Source organism: Protopterus annectens, chromosome 2.part1 (assembly GCF_019279795.1).
Source record: "Protopterus annectens isolate FY-2018-M chromosome 2.part1, PAN1.0, whole genome shotgun sequence".
In the NCBI taxonomy this organism is placed as follows: domain Eukaryota; kingdom Metazoa; phylum Chordata; order Ceratodontiformes; family Protopteridae; genus Protopterus; species Protopterus annectens.
Window position 1 is genome coordinate 561,053,172 of NC_056729.1, and position 21,418 is coordinate 561,074,589.

The 21,418-nt window shown below is 44.2% G+C and overlaps 1 protein-coding gene and 2 non-coding genes across 3 annotated transcripts in view; all 3 read left to right on the forward strand.

The window, feature by feature from the left end:
- The window catches only part of PTCD3 (pentatricopeptide repeat domain 3), a 1,733,015-nt gene that overhangs the window by 704,710 nt on the left and 1,006,887 nt on the right, over positions 1-21,418 (forward strand). The window contains exon 12 of the mRNA XM_044063464.1: positions 7,573-7,655. Coding sequence (XP_043919399.1) covers positions 7,573-7,655 — 83 coding nt within the window. The remainder of the gene's footprint in view (positions 1-7,572; positions 7,656-21,418) is intronic.
- LOC122795213 lies at positions 7,018-7,156 on the forward strand. Its single transcript, XR_006363804.1, has one exon. It is a non-coding gene; the product is annotated as a small nucleolar RNA SNORD94 (small nucleolar RNA).
- LOC122795212 lies at positions 7,343-7,485 on the forward strand. The gene has a single exon (XR_006363803.1). It is a non-coding gene; the product is annotated as a small nucleolar RNA SNORD94 (small nucleolar RNA).

Genomic DNA, 21,418 nt, shown 5'->3' on the forward strand with positions numbered 1-21,418 from the left:
ATCAAGTGCATGTCTGTTGTTACAGCAAACCAGAGACTCAAGGGGCCAAGATATTTCTTTACCTGGACAGACTGTCCGCTGCTTTGACAGGGAGAGACTTCTGCATCTGTTCCATTCCTTGGTAACCATACTGAGTGCAGTGATATCAGAAGGGATGCCCACCCAGGCACCCACATAAATCAAATGCATTATGGACATTACCTTGTAGGGGATTTCTGCCATTTGGTTGGGTTGGACATAAAAACATTGCGACTTAGCTCTTGAATCTCATAACTGGTTATAACTTCTGTACGTCTTAAAGCTTGCCAAAGTTGCAGTTCGAAGTTCTCTCCATCAAGTTTATCTAAGGTTAGTTTCAGTTTGATCAACTCTCTGACCCATAGTATCTTCAGTCAGGGTTTTCAGAGCCTTCAGGAATCATTTGAATCGGTGGCTGTTTGAACCATATGTTACTGTGGTCATACCTATTCTAGCTCACACCGTAGTTGCCTGTCCCCACACGCGTCTCTAAGCCTGTGGCGACATTATCACAGGTTTATGAGCTAAGGTGTGTATAAGTACAGACAGAGGCCAGTATGAATATCTGTGCTCTAAGCGAGTATGGACTTCCTTCCTTCCTTGGAAACTCTCCAGGATTCCCTTCCCTAAAGTTCTGTTGCCATGCACACTGACATGATTATGAGTTATTTGAAGAAGGAAGGAGGAACACACTCCTAACCCTCCTCCCTCTTTGCAGTGTGTCCGTGTGAGTTATAGAAACTGTGCCTAAGATTGCCTTCTATTAGCCAGTCACAGTCTGGGAGGCACCAGTCTTTAGCATATTGGGCCCGTCCCTGTGTTGTAATGCTGCATGTGTGGTTTGTTAGTCTGTTGAGGAGCCTTGCTGACCTGTTTGTATCCCAACCAGTGCCAAATAATCCAGCTTCTTGTCCCTTACTTCTCGCTCAGGAGGACACCCATGAGATGCATACGTATGGAAATGGGCCTTGGGACTGTGCACTTCCCCTTTTTCCATGATCCCCATATTTCTTCAGAAGGCCATATTGAGCAAAAGTAAGGTAATTTTTATAGTTTTCTATTGGCACTGGCCAATGTATACTTTCTCCTTTTTTGGCCTTGCCTTCTGGGGAAGCCTCTACATTTGAGGCCCCTCAGTTCCTTCTCCTCCACCCATCTGCCAATCTGTCTCATGATTACTCCCAAGTGTGCTGGAGTCCAGGGACCTTTCTTATCCATGTCAAGTGATCCAAATGCTGACTTCTGTCCATCGGGCATGTTGGCACAAAGTATGCAAGACTCAGTGGACACTTTTTTTCCAAGTGGGATGCAGTCAGAGGGTTAGGTTTTCCAGACTTACTTAATTTGGATAATGATTTAACTCATTACCTCCAGTACAACCCTTTTGAGAGTCTACTTTTAGCTACCAGTGGGTGTGGCTTGATCCTTTAAAAAATGAAGTTATGTTACAGTTCAAACAAATATTCATATCTGTGGAGCAGTAAGTGTTACTATAAAACTGTAAATGGCAAACTATACAGTATAAATCTTTATATTAGTTGCTTTCATTCAGCTTGATGCTTTAAACTGGATTTTATTCACCAAAATAAAGGCAGTGACTATTAATTTTGTAACGTTGTACAAACACCTTATGATATTTCAGTCTTAGTAACCATTCAAGCAAGACATATACTGCCAGCAGGATTTTCTTCATACAACTGTGAGCTTTCATATGAGGTTATGCAGTTCTGTATGTATTACCTAAATGTTGAGATATTTTGAGAAATTTGAAAATTATTACAGTGCAAGTAGTATACAAATGTTATGTCTTTAGCTGCATTAGACAGATATCAAATATCATAGGTTCATACTAGGCTATCTGCCCTGGGGCAGTTATAAGCCTAACCCGATTTTGTTTGGCTTACGCCACCCCTTGATTTGAGTATACTGTGCCCTTTTTACAGTTTAGTTTACTGTGCCTCTGTCTAATAGTGACACGGAAGTAATCCCTGGAACAAACCTATGATCCCCCATCCACTCATCAAGATTCTTCTTGAAGAGATTCAATGAGGTGCTCTGCCTAACATGAATTGGAATTCTATTCCAGAGCGAAGGGAGCCTCTGGGTTATGAATCTGCCCCTCCAGCAAGTCCTATTTATTTCTGTGCTAAGGTTCAAGTCCCTCGAGCGTGTGGCTCTAAGGGATTTAGATTTACTGAGGTGGAGCATGTCCATTAATTCTGGATTGGACATAGCTTTATATGTCAGGCATAGATCGCCTCGAAGTAGGCTGTATGCAACTGAGTAGAGCTGGAGTTTTTTTTAACCGAGCAGCATATGACATCTGTTTGAGTCCCTTGATCCTCTTGGTGAGGTACTTTTGGGGTCTTTCTAATTGCTGCAGGTGTCGGGTAAGGTACATCCCAAAAGGGGCATTGTATTCTTTGATGGGCCTGATGAGGGATGAATAAAGGGGCACGATTACCTCTCTTGATCTAGATGTGAATCCTTTCATGATGAGGTGGGCCATGTAGAAGGTCTTTCTAACCACTTTGGCAATGTGGTTGTCAAAGGAGAGATAGCTATCAACTTGGGTCCCCAGATCCCTAATTACTTTCTCTGTACTTAATGGTTTTACCGCCTATGTGGTAGTTTGTGGGCACATTGTTTTTGCCAAAGGGTATGACTGTACACTTTTTGGCATTTAGCTTTAGACAATGGCTCTGGCACCAGTTATCCGTCTCTGTGAGACCTTTTTGAAGGATGTTTGTGTCAGCTGGAGAGTCGATTATGGCGCCCAGTTTGCAGTCATCTGCGAACTTGGTGAGCCATAGTCCTCCCACGTTGGCCTGTACCTCGGAAAAGTATATACCGAACAAGAGTGGTCCCAGGACAGAACATTGTGTGACACCACTTGTGACTGGTTTCGAGTCTGACATGGCTCCAGCAACTCTCACTCTGTGGGTTCTGTCTTTGAGCCAGTTTGCGACCCATCTTGTGACATAAGGGTTTATATTTAAGCTGGATAGCTTATCTATGATGCTCGCGTGGGGTATTGTGTCAAATGCCTTTGCTAGGACTAGATAGTCTGTGTGGACTATCTTCCCTTCATCTATGGCTTTGGTGACTGTTTTAAAGAAGTCAACCAGGTTCAAAAGGCAGGATCTGCCCTTGACGAAGCTGAATTGGGTAGGATCTAGTGTCTGTAGGTCCCCGATGTCTTTGTTTATGAGCTCCATGATGATCCTCTCCATAGCCTTGCAGACTAAGCTAGTCAGGCTTATGGGGCGATAGTTTCCAGGGTCCGTGGAGGCTCCACCTTTGTGGAGTGGGACCGCTGTTGCTGTACACCATTCTGTGGGCATATATCCTGTAGTGAGGCTGAGATTGTTCAGCTGCTTTATTTGAGGGATTAGTTCTTCTTGGAGTTCATGTAGGACGCAACCCGGGACACCATCTGGTCCCATGGAAGCAGTGTTTTTTGCTTTGGAGAGGGCAGCCTTCACCTGAGCATCAGAGATGTTTGGGAGGCAGCCCCCAGCCGGGATAGACACTTGCTCTTTTGGGGGGGAGGGGGTGGAGAAGTTTGCACTGAACCTGTCTGCCAGGATATTGGCGATGTCTGTGGGTTCAGTGTATTTTTTGTCGTTTAGAATCAACTCAGAACAAGTCTGGGAGTTGCATCCCAGGTTCCTAACATAACTGAAAAAAGCCTTATGATTGTCTTTAGTGTCCTGTGCAATGTTTCTCTCAAAACTGGCCTTGAAGGATTTTATGAGGGATCGTAATTTTTTGCTAGTACTGATCAGAGATGCCTTCCCTATTAGGGATTTTGCTCTATCATGTAGTATCTTCCTCCTTCTGTTGTACAGTCTATTTATGGCAGGGGTCCACCAGACTGGACGCCTGCCTTTGGATGATTGGGTCTTGGTTTTGTTTGGGATAGCTTGATCCATGCATTCCTGGAGATGTCCGTAGAATGTGTTTATATAGGATTCTGCAGTTTGGGCCGTAGTTTCCACTGGCCCTGGGGCCTTGAAAGATTTCCCTTCGGTTTTGAGAAGTGAGAGGTTCGCTTTTGAGAAGTTTTTCACTGTGGTTTTCTGGGCTGGGGGTGGGGTCGGGATGTAGATATCCAGTGAAATTAATTTATGGTCTGATCTTTACCAATGAAGGATATACTTCTGGTATGGAGCATAGAGTCTCCATGTTGGTGATGATCAGGTCTAGTATGTTATCCCCTCTTGTGGGAGTGGTGACTAGTTGTTCCATAGCATTTGAGTTTATAATTTCCAGGAACCTTTGGGCTAAGGTGCTGGGGCTTGAGTAGTGCTCCCAGTGTATGTTTGGGTAGTTGAAGTCACCCAACATAATGGTGTTCAGAGAGATCTTCATGTTCTCCAATGTTTTCAGGAAAGCCGAGTGGGATTCCTGATTTTGAGAGGGTAGTCTGTAGGATGCTATAAACTGAAAAGCAGTCTTGCCCCACTGTTAGTTGCACATGGATGGTCTCCAATACTTCATTCAATGCCACTAACCTGGAGGTGTGGATATCCTTGATAAATATGGAAACTCCCCCTCCTTTTGTGGTTCGGTCTGGGTTTTGGGGCCGAAAAGCATGATATGAGGTATAACCTGGTAGTGCTGGGGTGCTCTCTGGAGCCTTGAACCAGGTTTCTGTCACTGCACAGATATCGATGTTCTCCATACTGAGGAGAGCTTCGAGTGCGTGCATCTTGAGGGTAAGACTTCTGGCGGTTAGCAGCAATACCCTTAGTTTCTTGTACCTTGTGCTGTCTATGGAGGTAGATTTGACTTTTGAGCCTTGTCTAAAAAAGGCACTATGGGGATGGCCAGAGCCTTTGCCAGTATCCGAAAGCCCAGTGGTTACAGGTGCAAGCCGTCCCTAGCGAAGCAACGTGGCTTGTCGAGCATGTCATCCCAGGCTGATAGAAACTGGATCCCCTTTGAATGACACCAAAATTTTAGCCAATTGTTAAAATCGATCATTTTGTCTTTGTACTGTGGCATCATTCTAGGTGAGGGTAAGATGCTGCTCAAGGTCAGGGTCATACCGGCCTGGGCTACATGATCAGAGAGCTCCTCTATGTGTCTCTTCATGTAGTCCAGGGAGGTACGTCTCAGGTCATTCACACCAGCATGTACAATTACTGAGTCATATTTGTATTTGCTTTGGAGTGACCTGAGTGCTTGTGTTATGTGGCGGATCCTAGCGCCCGACAGGCAGCTCACTGTGACCTTCTCCTTGTTTAGCCTGGTGAGTGGGATGTCAGTGTATCTGACAATAGAATCACCTATTTACAAGAGTATCGGGTGCGTTATTCAGCCTTAAGGGCTGTGGCTGCTTGGCACACTGACTTTGTGAGCTATGTGTTGTGCGTGTTTTGTTTTGGGGTGGCGTTTGCTTGGATGTCTGCTTTGGAGGTCTCTGTTGCTTAGGTAGATTTTTATTTAGAGCCTCTGAGTATGTTTTGGGGTATTTGTGTTTGGTTCGCTGATGTGGTGGGGCTATGTGATACTGGAATTGTGTTGTGTGAGGTTACCTTCTCCTCCTGACTGGTTATACCAGTTTTGAGATGAGAGAGCTCAGCCTCCAGTTTGGCTATATGGTTGCATCTCTCACATATATTTGAATCTGTTTGCCATCATGTATGTAATGTTTTAAGAGGAAATTGTCTAATACCTTGAACGTAGAGTGGCTTTGGAATTATTAATGCAAATATGAACAAGCAATATTTGATGCTTCGAGGTATCTGGAGGAGGTACCTGCAGAAATGCCTGGAGGCATACTCTGCTAAAATGACTAATCTCTGAAGTTATTGACAATCATTCCTTATTTTCATCAGGGCACTGATTCCTTGTCTCTTGTTTCCTTGAATCTTTAAGGCTTTGAAATTGACACATTTCCTCATACTTCCTTCCACATAACCATGTTCCTCCATGAGAACTAAATTTGTGCTTAAGAAGGTAATCTGCTTGAATCAGTAGGTAAAGGTGATTCCAAAGGTTGCGTCATGGAGCTGTCAAGTCTCTCTCTTTAATGACAATGTCTGCTAATGAATTTGATTTACAAATCATTACCTATAAATCCTGTTTGCTTGATTTTGTTTCTTAAACACAATGTGTCCCTGAAAGCGCAGAGCGGCTAGCAAGAATAGCCATAACCAGTAAATAATTCAGCCTGTTTTTCCAAATTATTTTATTATAGGTGAATTTGTAAATGGGCAACTTGGATTTTACTTCAGAACTAACTGTCAGAATTTTTTTTTCTGTAATAAAAAATTGCCTGTAAGGTTTCTAAAGTGGTTTTACCAAAATGGTCATCTTTACTAATGGAAGTAGTACAGTCCTTTATCTTTTTAGTTCAGAGACCACTTTAAATGGCTGCTTCTTGAGCCTTTTTCAGATATGCACCTTTGGATGAGGATCATGCAACATCTGTGAGGGCAACATTATATATTTTAGCTGGATGCTATGAGCGAGATGTGATCTATGCATCCAGGTCATCCTTCAGAGTCACAGTGATCAGGAGAATATTCCCATGAAGGCTCACCCAAATAGATTAAGCTGATTATGCGATTCCTTATTTCAGAGGCAAAAATAAATTATCCTAGGGCTAAAGTGGATAAAGTAGTTCAATCTTTGTCTGCATACCCACCCACCCCCTCTCTCCCCTGCCTCTGTCCTGACACTTGTAAGGTAGTTGGTGTTGGTATTTTGTTGGTTATATTTTTTGAACATTATTTCATTTGTACTCCCTTACTGGATAACAGAAATCTGGAGAGAATCTTTCTTTTTCTGAGTGTTCTAAATACACAAGTGAGCTGATAGCCTAGAAAGTTTTAGATGCTGGGCTGTATCCTTCACGTCAATCCTAGATAGAAGTTCCTAACCAGCTCCAGCATTGTAGTAAGTACATAACTTTCATTTAATTAAACCACTTTTTTTTTCTTAGCTGTGTTTACTAGCTCCTTTGTACTAAAGTATAATTTAGTTTAACTGGCTATGATGAGTGGCGCAGGGGTACTGACCTCAGCTGGATAATGGGAGCTGAATGTAAATGCCATCTGTTGTAGCCTGCATGTGGTGGGCTGTCAGAGGTCTATTTGTATGACAAAATCGCCTGTCTCTGAGCCGGTCAATACCTTCAGTATGTTTATCATGGAGCAGCCTTTGTAATGGTAATAAATTCTTTATTCTTAAGCCAACTCATTTAACTGTTACTTGCAATAGTTGAAGTGTATTATTCACTTTTGATTTTTATTATGTGCCACTGAGAAAATTGCATATCAAGTCACACATTAGCATTCTCATAAACTATTATCTGGCTATGATGAGTGGCGCAGGGGTACAGACCTCAGCTGGATAATGGGAGCTGAATGTAAATGTGTATCCTCAGTTGTAGCCTGCATGTGGTGGGCTGTCTGAGGTGCATTTACATGACAAAATCGCCTGTCTCTGAGCCAGTAAATGACTTCACTGTGTCAGAAAACAGTCTGTGTTGTTAGTGTTAAATATTCGTTAACTAACTTTTGTTTATTTTTTTCTTGACAGCTGATGTGCACACTTTTAATTCCTTGATCTTGGCAACTCCAGAAGTAAGAGAAAAATACAATGAGAGAGGTGATCTCATTACAGTAAGTTAAATTTTTTTTTTCTTGTATTTGTAATGACTTTTAAGAATTTGTATGTAAAATATTTCCTTTGCCCTCATGGTTTTTAATACTAATTGACCATTAGCCACTTGAGTATATTTACTGACTTGGATCATCAATATTGGTGTATAGACGTGCAAACTTTTGTTGCAGTAATTTCTAACTTCAAGTCTATGCTTGGTGTGGTGGGTCATTAATGAGTTCAACCACCCATTAATCCCAAGTGCAGATCAGCTAACATCAGACATGCTTGCTTGACGCAATTGTTCCTGCATAAGATGCTGTGCAACCTTGTACTTCCTTTTTAAAACACTTTTATTAAATTACCACATAAGACAGAAATAATAGAAAAGAGAGCTAACTATATTAACATTTTCATATTCATACATTACATGTTTTTTCTTTAGATAGTGGCCTGTCTGAGAAAGATTGACAGCTTATAGGTTCATAGGTTCATACTAGGCTATCTGCCCAAGGGCATTTATAAGCCTAGCCCAGAGTTTTTGTGGCTTTCGCCACCCCTTTAGTTTGAAGAAAACTATGCCCATTATTTTGCTGTGCCTCTGTCAAGCAGAGACACTGAGGTAATCCCTGGGGTATATCTGCGATCTCCCATCCATTGGTCAAGATTTCTCTTGAACACGGCCAGCGAGGTGCTCTGCCTCACATGTACCGGGATTTTGTTCCACAGCATAGGGAGTCTTTGGGTGATGAATCTGTCCCTCCAGCACGCCCTATTAATAACCGTGTCAAGGTTTAAGTCTCCCGCCCTTGTAGTTCTGAGGGATCTAGATTTTTTTAGGTGAAGCATGTTCATCAAATCTGGGTTTGACATGGCCTTATATGTCAGGCACAGGTCACCTCTGAGCAAGCGTGTACTGAATAGAGCTGAAGTTCTTTCAGTCGGGCAGCATAAGACATATTTTTGAGACCCTTTATCCTTTTGGTGAGGAACTTTTGGGGCCTTTCCAGCTGCTGCAGGTGTCGGGTCAGATACATTCCGAATGGGGCATTGTACTCAATCATTGGTTTGATGAGTGATGAGTACAGGGGGACGATGACCTCCCTTGATCTAGATGTGAATCCCTTCATGATCAGGTGGGCAATGTAGAAGGTCTTCCTAACTACTTTAGCAAAGTGAGTGTCAAACGAAAGGTTACTGTCAACCTGAGTCCCCAGATCCCTGATAACTTCTTTTGTGCTCAGTGGATTGCCACCTATATGGTAGCTAGGGGTAACCTTGTTTTTCCCGAAGGGTATGACTATGCATTTCTTGGCGTTTAACTTTAGGCCATGGCTCTGGCACCAGTTATCCGTTTCTGTGAGACCCTTCTGAAGGATATCTGTCTCAGATGTGTTTTCGACTATGGCGCCCAGTTTGCAGTCATCTGCAAACTTTGTCAGCCATAACCCTCCTGTGTTTGCTTGTACTTCAGAAAAGTAGATGCCGAACAAGAGTGGGCCCGGGACTGAGCCCTGTGGGACCCCACTTGTGACAGGCTTTGAGTCTGACATGGCGCCAGCAACTCTGACCCTGTGGGTTCTGTCACTTAGCCAGTTTGCAACCCATCTTGTGATGCATGGGTTTACATTTAAGCTGATGAGTTTTTCAACGGTACCTGAGTGGGGTATTGTGTCGAAAGCCTTTGCCAGGTCGAGGTAGGCTGTATGGACTGCCTTTCCCTCATCAATGGCCTTGGTGACTGTTTCGAAAAAGTCGACCAAGTTTAAAAGGCATGATCTGCCTTTGACAAAGCCAAACTGGGTTGGATCCAAAGTCTGCAAGTTCCCTATGTCTTTATTTATGTGTTCCATTATAATCCTCTCCATGGCTTTGCAGATCAGGCTTGTCAAGCTGATGGGACGGTAATTTCCAGGGTCGGTGGAGGCACCGCCTTTGTGAAGTGGGACCACAGTTGCCGTGCGCCACTCTTTGGGTACGTATCCTGAGGTGAGGCTAAGATTAAACAGCTGTCCTAACTGCGGGTTTAATTCCTCGTTGAGTTCGTGGAGCACACAGCTGGGGACCCCATCCGGTCCCATGGATGCTGTGTTTTTTGCCTTAGAGAGAGCAGTTCTCACCTGGGCGTTAGAGATGTTTGGGGGGCTACAATCCTCTGGTATAGATATCTCTCCTTTTGGGGGGAGGGGGGGAGAAGTTTGCACTGAACCTGTCAGCCAGTATATTGGCAATGTCTGTAGGTTCAGTAATTTTCACATCATTTTGAACTAATTCTGAATATATCTGGGAGTTTCCTCCCAGGTTTCTAACATAGCTAAAGAAGGCCTTATGATTGTCTTTTGAGTCCTTAGCGATTTATCTCTCAAAATTTGCCTTGGATGATTTTATGAGAGCTCTTAGTTTTTTACTTATAATGATCAAAGGTGTCTTAAGGATTTTGCTCTATCTTGTAGTAGCTTCCTCCTTTTGTTGTAGAGCTTGTTTATGGCTGGGGTCCACCAGACTGGACGCTTGCCTTTGGTACAAAGAGTCTTTGTTTTGTTTGGGATTGCCTGATCCATGCAGTCCTGTAGGTGCTGGTAGAAGGCATTTGTAAGTGATTCAGCGGCTTGAGTAATGTTTACCGCTCGGGGCCTTAAAAGAGACCACACTAGTCTTTAGAAGTGTGAAGTCGGCTTTGAGAAGTTCTTCACTGTGGTCTTTTTATCTCAGGTGGGGGGATGAGAACCTCCAGTGAGATTAGTTTATGATCTGATCTCACCAGTGAGGGGTATACTTCTGGTGTTGAACATTGTGATCCCATGTTCGTGATGATGAGGTCAAGTATGTTTTCACCTCTTGTGGGGATGTTGACTAGTTGTTCCATGGCATTTGAGTTTATGAATTCCAGGAACCTTTGGGCTAGAGTGTTTGGGCTTGAGTAGTGATCCCAGTCTATATTAGGGTAGTTGAAGTCACCTAGTATGATGGTGTTTGGAGATACATTTATCCCCTCCAGTGTTTTCAGGAAAGCTATGTGAGTTTCCTGAGTTTGAGAGGGTGGCCTGTAACTTGCTACAAATTGCAGAGCAGTTTTGCCTATGGTTAATTGCACCTGGATGGTCTCCGATGCATCGTGCGTTGCCACCAACCTTGAGGTGTGGGTGTCCTTGATGAATATGGACACGCCCCTCCTTTCTTGGTGTTGTCCGGATTTTGGGGCCGGAACGCATGGTATGAGGTAAAACCTGATAGTGCTGGGGTGCTCTCAGGAGCCTTGAACCAGGTTTCAGTCACAGCACAGACATCGATGTTCTCCATACTGAGAAGGGCCTCGAGTGCATCTTGAGGTTGAGACTTCTGGCATTGAGCAGCATTACCCTTAGTTTTTTTCCTTTTTTTGTGTTCTAGGGTGGTAGGTTTAGAATTTGAGCCTTGCTTAAAAAAGGCACTATGGGGGTGGCAAGAGCCTTTGCCAATATCCGGAAGCCCAGGGGTGACAGGTGCAAGCCGTCCCTTGCAAAGCAGCGTGGCTTGTCCAGCATGTCATCCCAGGCAGACAGACATTGAATCCCCCTTTGAATGACACCAGAGTTTAAGCCAATTATTAAAGCTGATCATCTTATCTCTGTATTGTGGCATCATTCTTGGTGAAGGTAGGATACTGCTCAAGGTCAGGGTCATACCTGCCTGGGCTACATAATCAGAGAGCTCCTCAATGTCTCTTTTCATGTAGTCCAAGGAGGTACGTCTCAGGTCATTTACACCAGCGTGGACAATGACCGAGTCGTACTTGTACCTGCTGTTGAGAGACCTGAGTGCTTGCGTTATGTGGTGGATTCTAGCGCCCGACAGGCAGCTTACTGTGACCTTCTCCTTACTCAATCTGGTGAGCGGGACGTCAGTGTGTCTGACTATGGAGTCACCAATGACGAGTGTGTCTGGCATTGTGTTTGGCCTTAAGGGCTGTGACTGTTTGGCACACTGACTGTGTGGTCTATGTGTTGCATGTGTTGTGTCCTGAGGTGGTAGTTGTTTGGGTGTCTGCTTTGGTGGCCTCTGCTGTTTTGGTAGATTTTTGATCAGAGCCTCCGAGTGCGTCTTTGTGTGTTTATGTGTATGATTTGAAGTTGTGATAGTACTATGTGAGACGGGTGTGTGGTGTGTGTGGTACCCTTCTCCTCCTGTCTGGTCTTACCAGTCTTATGTTGAGAGAGCTCAGCCTCCAGTTTGGCTGTATAGTTGCATCTCTCGCATGTATTTGTGTTTTGTGGGAGAAGGAGAGGGTTGTTCAGGTACATGAGGCAATTGTAACATTGCCTCAATATTCCCAGGTTCACCAGCTGAGCAGGAGAGGACACTAGCAACTGATCCCTCAACATGCTAGAAGGGATAGACAAAAAAACTTAAAAAAAGACTCCGGGGGATGTGGGTGATCGAGAAAGGGGTTTTAGGCTGGTGGGGTACTATCTATAGGAAAAGTGCTATATCAAGATGAAAAGTACTGTAGGAGCAAGTGCTAGGCTTTACAGATAGAGAATAGTCTACTTGGGAATCAAGTAGAGATTAACTTTTTAGTTATAGGATACGCTGGTTAGATCAGTAGTACAGTTCAAGGAAGGCTGTTTTAAGGGAAAATTTGAAGAATGGACTTTAGGTAGCCCGAATAGTTTAACCTTGATTAACCGCCGCTGCTCTTGTGTGCTCCTGTGGCAACTCCGCGCTAAATCTCGCTAAAGCACGCTAACACGCGCTTTATAGCAGGGGGCTGGAAAAAACAGGAAATGACCCAAAATGGCCAATGAATTACTAGTTGCTGTCTCTAACCACTCCTCTGAGGACAAACAGGCAGCTCAGTACTCCCCACTCTCACTGGTGAGTTAAGAAACTTCCTTCTGGCCACACATAATTATATAATCTGTCTGAAGTAAAATAAGGCTGTTTGGTGGATAAGAGCATTTGCTTGCAGACATGTCAAGAGCTGTGAGTAAATATTAATTCTAATAAACAGAGCAGAGCACAGTTTCTGGAATACTTAGACTCCTGCATGTTAAGGATTGATGCAAGCATTTTGTAATATATACTGTGAAAGCGCTATTCAGATGCTATAAAGCACATTTTGGCGGGCTTTTCCAGCTATTGAGAACTCAGCACAGCTCCTCGTGGTGGCCAGCAGTGTTCCTCTAGCAGCAGAGACCAGAAAAGACTACCTTTCCAGATTTTAAGTATTTTTCTTGGCTTTTTTCGACTTTTTGTGCCTTTCGACTACTGTTTCTGCTTATTTTATCAAAGTTTGCACTGTTTTTACTGTGTTTATAAGCTAAGACTGTTTACTGCACTTGCTAGTTTAAGTTTTGCCTAAAAGTTAAACTACAGGCTAATACACTCAAGTGTACTAGCTTTTGATAGCATTTAATCGAAAATCATAGCATTTATTGTGTTTTCTGCTTTTCTGTAAGAAAAACTTGAACAAAAACAAAAAAAAAATATCCTTGCTTTCCATACTTTCCTAACTAGTGTTCCAGAGACCAGATTTTGCTGATCCCTGGGCTTTGTCTTGGTTCCTGTTTTCTCCATTTTCCTTGTTTGGTCAAGGGGTAGTTTCTTTACTCACTAGTGGGAGTAGGGAGTACTGAGCTGCCTGTTTGTCCTCAGAGGAGTGGTTTAAGGCAGTAACTTGTAGTTTATTGGCCATTTTGGGTCATTTCCTGTCTTTTCCAGCCCCTGCTATAAAGCACGCTTTAGCTGAGTTGCCACTGTTGCACACTAGGGCAGCTCCGTTAAGCAGGTTTAAACTATTCGGCTACCTAAAGTCCACTCTTCAAATTTTCCCTTGAAACTACCTTCCTCGACCTATACTACTGATCTAATCAGCGTATCCTATAACTAAAAAGATCATCTCTACTTGACTCTAAGTAGACTATTCTCTATCTGTTAAACCTAGCACTTGCTCCTACAGTACTTATTACCTTGATACGGCACTCTTATAGATAGCACCCCAAAAAGGCATACCCCCATTTCTCTGTCACCCACATCCCCCGCAATCTTTTTAAAGTTTTTGACTATCCTTCTAGCATGTCGAGGGATCAGTTGCTAGTGTCCTCTCCTGCTCAGCTGGTGAACCTGGGAATATTGAGGCAATGTTACAATTGCCTCATGTACACAGACAACCCTCTCCTCCTCCCACAAAACACAAATACATGCGAGATGCAACTATACGCCAAACTGGAGGCTGAGCTCTTCAACATAGGACTGGCAAGACCAGTCAGGAGGAGAAGGTTACCACACACACTATAGACCCAGTCTCACATAGTACCATTACAACCTCAAATCATACACATAAGCACACAAAGACATACTCGAGGCTCTGATCAAAAATCTACCAAAACAGCAGAGGCCACCAAAGCAGACACCCAAACAACCACCACCTCAGAACACAACACCTGCAACACATAGACCTCACAGTCAGAGTGTCAAACAGTCACAGCCCTTAAGGCCAAACACAATGCCAGACACACTAGTCATTGGTGACTCCATAGTCAGACACACTGACGCCCCGCCACCAGACTGAGTAAGGAGAAGGTCACAGTAAGCTGTCTGTCGGGCGCTAGAATCCGCCACATAACGCAAGCACTCAGGTCTCTCAACAGCAGGTACAAATACGACTCAGTCATTGTCCACGCTGGTGTAAACGACCTGAGACGTACCTCCTTGGACTACATGAAAAGAGACATTGAGGAGCTCTCTGATTATGTAGCCCAGGCAGGTATGACCCTGACCTTGAGCAGTATCCTACCTTCACCAAGAATGATGCCACAATACAGAGATAAGATGATCAGCTTTAACAATTGGCTTAAACACTGGTGTCATTCAAAGGGGATCCAGTATCTGTCTGTCTGGGATGACATGCTGGACAAGCCACGCTGCTTCGCAAGGGACGGCTTGCACCTGTCACCCCTGGGATTCCGGATATTGGCAAAGGCTCTTGCCACCCACATAGTGCCTTTTTTAGGCAAGGCTCAAATTCTAAACCTACCACCCTAGAACACAAAAAGGAAAAACTAAGGGTAATGCTGCTCAATGCCAGAAGTCTAAATCTCAAAATGCACGCACTCGAGGCCCTTCTCAGTATGGAGAACATCGATGTCTGTGCTGTGACAGAAACCTGGTTCAAGGCTCCTGAGAGCACCCCAACGCTATCAGGTTTTACCTCATATCATGCTCCGCCCCAAAATCAGGAAAATACCAAGAAAGGGGGGGGGGTAGCCATATTCATCAAGGACACCCACACCTCAAGACTGGTGGCAACAGATGATGCATCGGAGACCATCCAGGTGCAATTAACCGTAGGCAAGACTGCTCTGCAAATTGTAGCATGTTACAGGCCACCCTCACAAACTCAGGAACCTCACATGGCCTTCCTGAAAACACTAGAGGGGATAAATGTATCACCAAACACCATCATACTAGGTGACTTCAATTACCCAAATATAGACTGGGAACACTACTCAAGCCCAAACACCCTAGCCCAAAAGTTCCTGGAATTCATAAACTCAAATGCCATGGAACAACTAGTCACCATCCCCACAAGAGGAGATAACATACTTGATCTCATCATCACGAACATGGGAGCACAATGTTCAACACCTCAAGTATACCCCTCACTGGTGAGATCAGATCACAAACTAATCTCGCTGGAGGTCCTCATCCCACCCCCACCTGAAATAAAAAGACCACAGTAAAACTTCTCAAAAGCCGACTTCACACTTCTAAAGACTAGTGTGGTCTCCTTTAAGGCCCCGAGCATGGCGGAAAACAGTACTCAAGCCGCTGAATCACTTACAAATGCCTTCTACCAGCACCTGCAGGACTGCATGGATAAGGCAATCCCAAGCAAAACAAAGACTCTTTGTACCAAAGGCAAGGCCCAGTCTGGTGGACCCCAGCCATAAACAAACTCTACAACAAAAGGAGGAAGCTACTACAAGATAGAGCAAAATCCTTAAAAGGTAAGACACCCTTGATCACTATAAGTAAAAACTAAGAGCTCTCATAAAATCATCCAAAGCAAATTTCGAGAGAAAAATAGCTAAAGACTCAAAAGACAATCATAAGGCCTTCTTTAGCTATGTTAGAAACCTAGGAGGAAACTCCCAGATATGCTCAGAACTAGTTCAAAATGATGTGAAGATTACTGATCCTACAGACATTGCCAACATACTGGCTGACAGGTTCAGTGCAAACTTCTCCCCCAAAAGGAGAGATATCTATACCAAACGATTGCAGCCCCCAAACATCTCCAGCTTCAAGTGAGAACTGCTCTCTCCAAAGCAAAAACACAGCATCCATGGGACCTGATGGTGTCCCCGGCTGTGTGCTCCACGAACTCAATGAGGAATTAAACCCACAGCTAGGACAGCTGTTTAATCAAAGTCTTACCTCTGGATACGCACTCCAGGAGTGGCGACTGCAACTGTGGTCCCACTTCACAAAGGCGTGCCTCCACCGACCCTGGAAATTACCGCCCATTAGCTTGACAAGCCTTATCTGCAAAGCCATGGAGAGGATCATAATGGACCTCATAAATAAAGACATAGGGAATTTGCAGACTTTGGATCCAACCCAGTTTGGCTTTGTCAAAGGCAGATCATGCCTTTTAAACTTGGTTGACTTTTTCAAACAGTCACCAAAGCCATTGATGAGGGAAAGGCAGTCCATACAGCCTACCTCGATCTGGCTAAGGCCTTCGATACAATACCCCACTCGGGTATCATTGAAAAACTCATCAGCTTAAATGTTAACCCATACATCACAAGATGGGTTGCAAACTGGCTGAGTGACAGAACCCACATGGTCAGAGTTGCTGGCGCCATGTCAGACTCAAAGCCTGTCACAAGTGGTGTCCCACAGGGCTCAGTCCTGGGCCCACTCTTGTTTGGCATCTACTTTTCCAAAGTACAAGCAAACACAGGAGGGTTATGAGCTGACAAAGTTTGCAGATGACTGCAAACTGGGCCATAGTAGAAAACACATCTGACACAGATATCCTTCAGAAGGGTCTCACAGAAACGGATAACTGGTGCCAGAGCCACGCCTAAAGTTAAATGCCAAAAAATGCATAGTCATACCCTTCGGGAAAAACAAGGTTACCCCTAGCTACCAAATAGGTGGCAATCCACTGAGCACAGAAGACGTTATCAGGGACCTGGGGACCCAGGTTGATAGTAGTCTGTCATTCGACACCCATGTAGCTAAAGTAGTTAGGAAGACCTTCTACATTGCCCACCTTATCATGAAGGGATTCTCATCTAGATCAAGGGAGGTTATAGTCTCCCTTTACTCATCACTCATCAGACCAATGATTGAGTACAATGCCCCATTCGGAATGTATCTGACCCGACACTTGCAGCAGCTGGAGAGGCCACAAAAGTTCCTCACCAAAAGGATAAAGGGTCTCAAAAATCTATCCTATGTTGCCCGACTGAAAGAACTCCAGCTCTATTCAGTCGCTTACCGCTTGCTCAGAGGTGACCTTTGCCTAACATACAAGGCCATGTCAAACCCAGATATGATGAATATGCTTCACCTCAAAATATCTAGATCCGTCAGAGCCACAAGGGCGGGAGACTTAAACCTCGACACGGCTATTAATAGGACGTGCTGGAGGGATAGATTCATCACCCAAAGACTCCCTATGCTGTGGAACAAAATCCCGGTACATGTGAGGCAGAGCACCTTGCTGGCCTTGTTCAAGAGAAATCTTGACCAATGGATGGGAGATCGCAGATATACCCCAGGGATTACCTCAGTGTCACTGCTCGACAGAGGCACAGCAAAATAATGGGTATAGTTCCCCATACTAAAGGGGTGGCGTAAGCCACAAAACGATGGGCTAGGCTTGTAAATGCCCTCGGGCAGATAGCCTAGTATGAACCTATGAACCTATGAATAAGAAGAGACGTGAGGGAACATTTACTGGCACACCACAGAGACAGTTCTGTCTGATGTCTATTTTAATGCATGAATGACTAATTAAAGGGCTACTATGTGCTTTGATTGTTTCCTCATTTCCAAAATATTTCTCTATCTTCTGATTGTACCACTGTAGAGTAGTCAGACTGCTACATTAAATCCCAATTTTGAATGTTTCTTTCATCGCCTTTCTTAGAGCTCCAGTACAGTGAGCCTTCTTTAAGCCTGTTATAATCTCACAGAGCAGTAGGCAGTAGAAACTCTAAGGGCGCTGGAACTGCTTAATAGTAATGCCCTTTGTTATTTTCCCCTTTTTCCTCTGTTACTGCTGAAGGACCATCCACGAACCGCCCTCCTCCAGTCCTTTCACCCAGGAAGCGCTTTCATTAATTTTCTAGGCAATAAATATGCTAAATCTGCCTTCTGCATCCAATGAAAATGTGATCCTAAGCAACTCTGGATGCATCTATTTTCTTGAAAGGTTACTTTTTGTATCTGCTTATCATGGAGTCCATGTTATCCAATAAGAAATACTTTTTATCTGCTATGGGCAAGTGTGCAATCTTTTTGCTCTGTCTTTATAGTTGTCTTGACATACAATTATGCATATTAAGCATTCCCTAATGTGATTGCTTAAATTAACTTTTAAGACATATGCAATTCATTAACCTTTTTTTTTTTTTTTTTAATATAACACCTTCCACTGGCAGCTAGATGTTCTTCGTGTTTCACTGTTGCAGTCATCACATTTGGGTTATCTCCGTGCAGGTAGCCCCCAGCCAGCCTGAATACCAGAGTTTTGGATTCCTGTGTCGGATGCTGTCTTCTCTTCCATGATGTCAGGTCGTCAGGGGTGTAAAACATGCAGCTGATGCCATTGCATCAGTTTTTCTTGCCGTGCGGTGCCCATAGCAGAAGCAGTTAGCAAGTGCCGGTCGGCCGACACCTGAAATTTTCGTTTTCGAGTTTCAGAACCGAAGTCTTCAAAAAAAGATAAGTACCTCGTTGGGGGCTTCTTTTCTTGCTCCAAACGATGTCAGTAAAAGTTAACAATTGTCTTACCTGTGGAAAGCAAATACCTCATAAAGATTTTCATTCGTACTGCATTCCTTGCTTAGGCCCAGTCCACGATGTCCCTTGCTGTCGGTTTTGTGCCTTCAACCCCCGAACTATTCGTCGTCAGGTTATCTTTGCAGAAATTATTTTGGTACTCGGTATCAGTACTCCGAAATGGCTTTCTTAAGCCATCCAACTGCCAATCCTCCGAAAAAACGTAAAGATAAAGACAGAGACGGACAGCATAAGTCCAAAACTGCCGATGACACTTCCGTTAAGCTAGTCGCCAGTCCACTGGTACTCAGTGAGGCGCTTTCGCAGCCCCCGATACCTGCTGCCTCAAATTCGCAGGCCACTACTTAGACCCATTCGGAGTCCGGTATGCCGCGAAATGCTTCTTGAACTGTGGAATCTGCGGCTGTCTCTACCTTTGAGTCCGGAGCCGCTGTGCAGGCACCGGCTTCTGAGGGTGTATTCAGGCGTACAGACTTGAATTTTAAACTGACGCCATCTTTTGCATCCAGGCCTAAAACTCGCACCACGCCTAAAAGAACGACGTCCAAACCGCATGCTTAGGCCCATATTCCTAAAAAAAACAAATGCTTGGAATGGCTGAAGACCTTATTACCTTAATTAGGGGAAGCCAGCCTTCCCCCTCCAAGAGACCTAGAACTGATTTTCCTTCTGATTCTTCTGATCAGGAATCTGATATTTGTGATCCTTCTGATTACCAGAACTTGCCCTTATCTACCTATGAGGATTCTGATGCAGAGGATTCCATTCCCTCTTCTTCCCCTCCAGAAGATTTTTCTTTTGGTGAAACCTTGCACACCCTTAAGTGCATTGCCGCTGGGAAAGCCAGGATTACTCTGACTCCAAAAAGAGGCTTAGGGAATTCTTACTCCTTCCTCAACACAGGCCTTTAGCTATCCCTCCTGTTCTGGACATTGTTAATTATGCTTTCTTGGAATCTGTTCTTTCCCCAGACACTTTACCTCCAGCTCCCAGAAAACCTGACAGATATTACAGAGTACCCGTCTCTCATAAGTACCTCTTCAAGAATCTGCGGATCCGTAGACCATTTCCCAACGGATCCGGAGACCATTTCCCAAGGACCAAAAAGCATTACGGCTACTGCTGCCAAAAATCTTACCCCTTCTGATAGAGATTCTAAAGCCTTGGACAGATGGGGTAAGAAGGTATACACTTCTGCTACTTTGGCCATTAGGGCTTTAAATTGCCAGTTTCATGTGTTGAAGTACCAGCAGCATATTATTGGACTACTTAAACAGAAAATGATGTTGATTCCTGACTGTGCTGAACACAGAGAATTACAGGATTTAATGCATTCTGCATAACAAGTTGGTAAACATATTTTACAATGTGGTTTTGACTCTTTAGAAGCATCTTGCAGGGCTGCTGTCACTGGGTCTGTACTTGGAAGCCATGCTTGGCTTAAGGAGCTAAACTTGCCAGATCACGTTAAAGCTAAATTACTGGATGCTTCTTTAAACCAAGACCGCCTGTTTGGAAACACAGCAGAAGTTGTCCTCAAAACGATGGAGGAAAAAGCTAAATCTATGCAAACTGTTAAAGATTTCCTACAAGTACAGCCTCCCAGGTTTAGTAGGCATTGAACTCCAAAGAATTGGTCCTTTCCAGTCTCTTCCAGGCCTTTTCAGTCTGAACCCAGGAACAGCAGACCCACCTAGGTTACAATCTCAAGCTACGCACAGGCCTAAGCAGTGGGGGACTCCCACTTCCAAAGCAGGGAGTAGTAAGCCACCCCCCCTATGGCAAAATGGCACAATGACTTAACCCTTCCAAGCCCTGCTCAACTGCCTGCTCCCTTAGGAGGAAAGCGCACCCTGCATGCAAAAAACTGGAAATTCATTACGCAGGACAAATGAGTTTTGAATATAGTTTCCCAAGGATACAGATTCTACTTCCACACCCTACCAACCCCAAACGGTTGGCCAGACCCCCCCCCCCAAATCAGTGGGCGGAGGCACAACAGCAGGTTCTCTCTCTTCTAAGTGTCAGGGCTATTCAGCCTGTCCCAGGAGAACAAAGGGGACAAGGTTTTTATTCAAGACTTTTCCTGGTACCCAGAAAAGACAGCTCCTGGCGTCCTATCCTGGACCTCTCTATTCTAAACACCTTTCTGGTAATCCCAAAATTCAAAATACTAACACTTCAACAGCTGCTTCCTATGCTAGGCAAAGATGCCTGGTTGGCAACCTTAGACTTAAAGGAAGCTTACCTGCACATTCCAATAAGGGAATCTTGCAGGGATTACCTACACTTCAGGGCAGGCTCCATGCACTATCAGTTCTCTGCACTTCCCTTTGGCTCATCTACTGCACCCAACGTATTCACAAAGTGTCTAGCTCCAGCCATTGCATTTTGCAGACATTGAAATATCCAAATAAACCCATACTGGACAATTGTCTGGTTCAGGCAGAAAGCCAGGACTTGCTATTAAAACATCTGGCATTCGTAAAGAAACTTCTAACCTCACTGGGGTACACCATAAACAAAAGGAAATCTCACCTAGTACCCTGCCAACAGATTGTATTCCTGGGAGCAAGCTTGAACAGAACTCCCCAGATGGCTTTTCTCACTCCAGAGAAACAAGTTTATTTGACAACCTACTTCAAACTATTGGCCACAAAGACCCAGCTATCTGCAAGGAAAATTCTGCAAGCCCTGGGGTTCATGGCCTCTTGCATTCTACTAATTCCATATGCAAGACTGCATATGAGGAAACTATAAT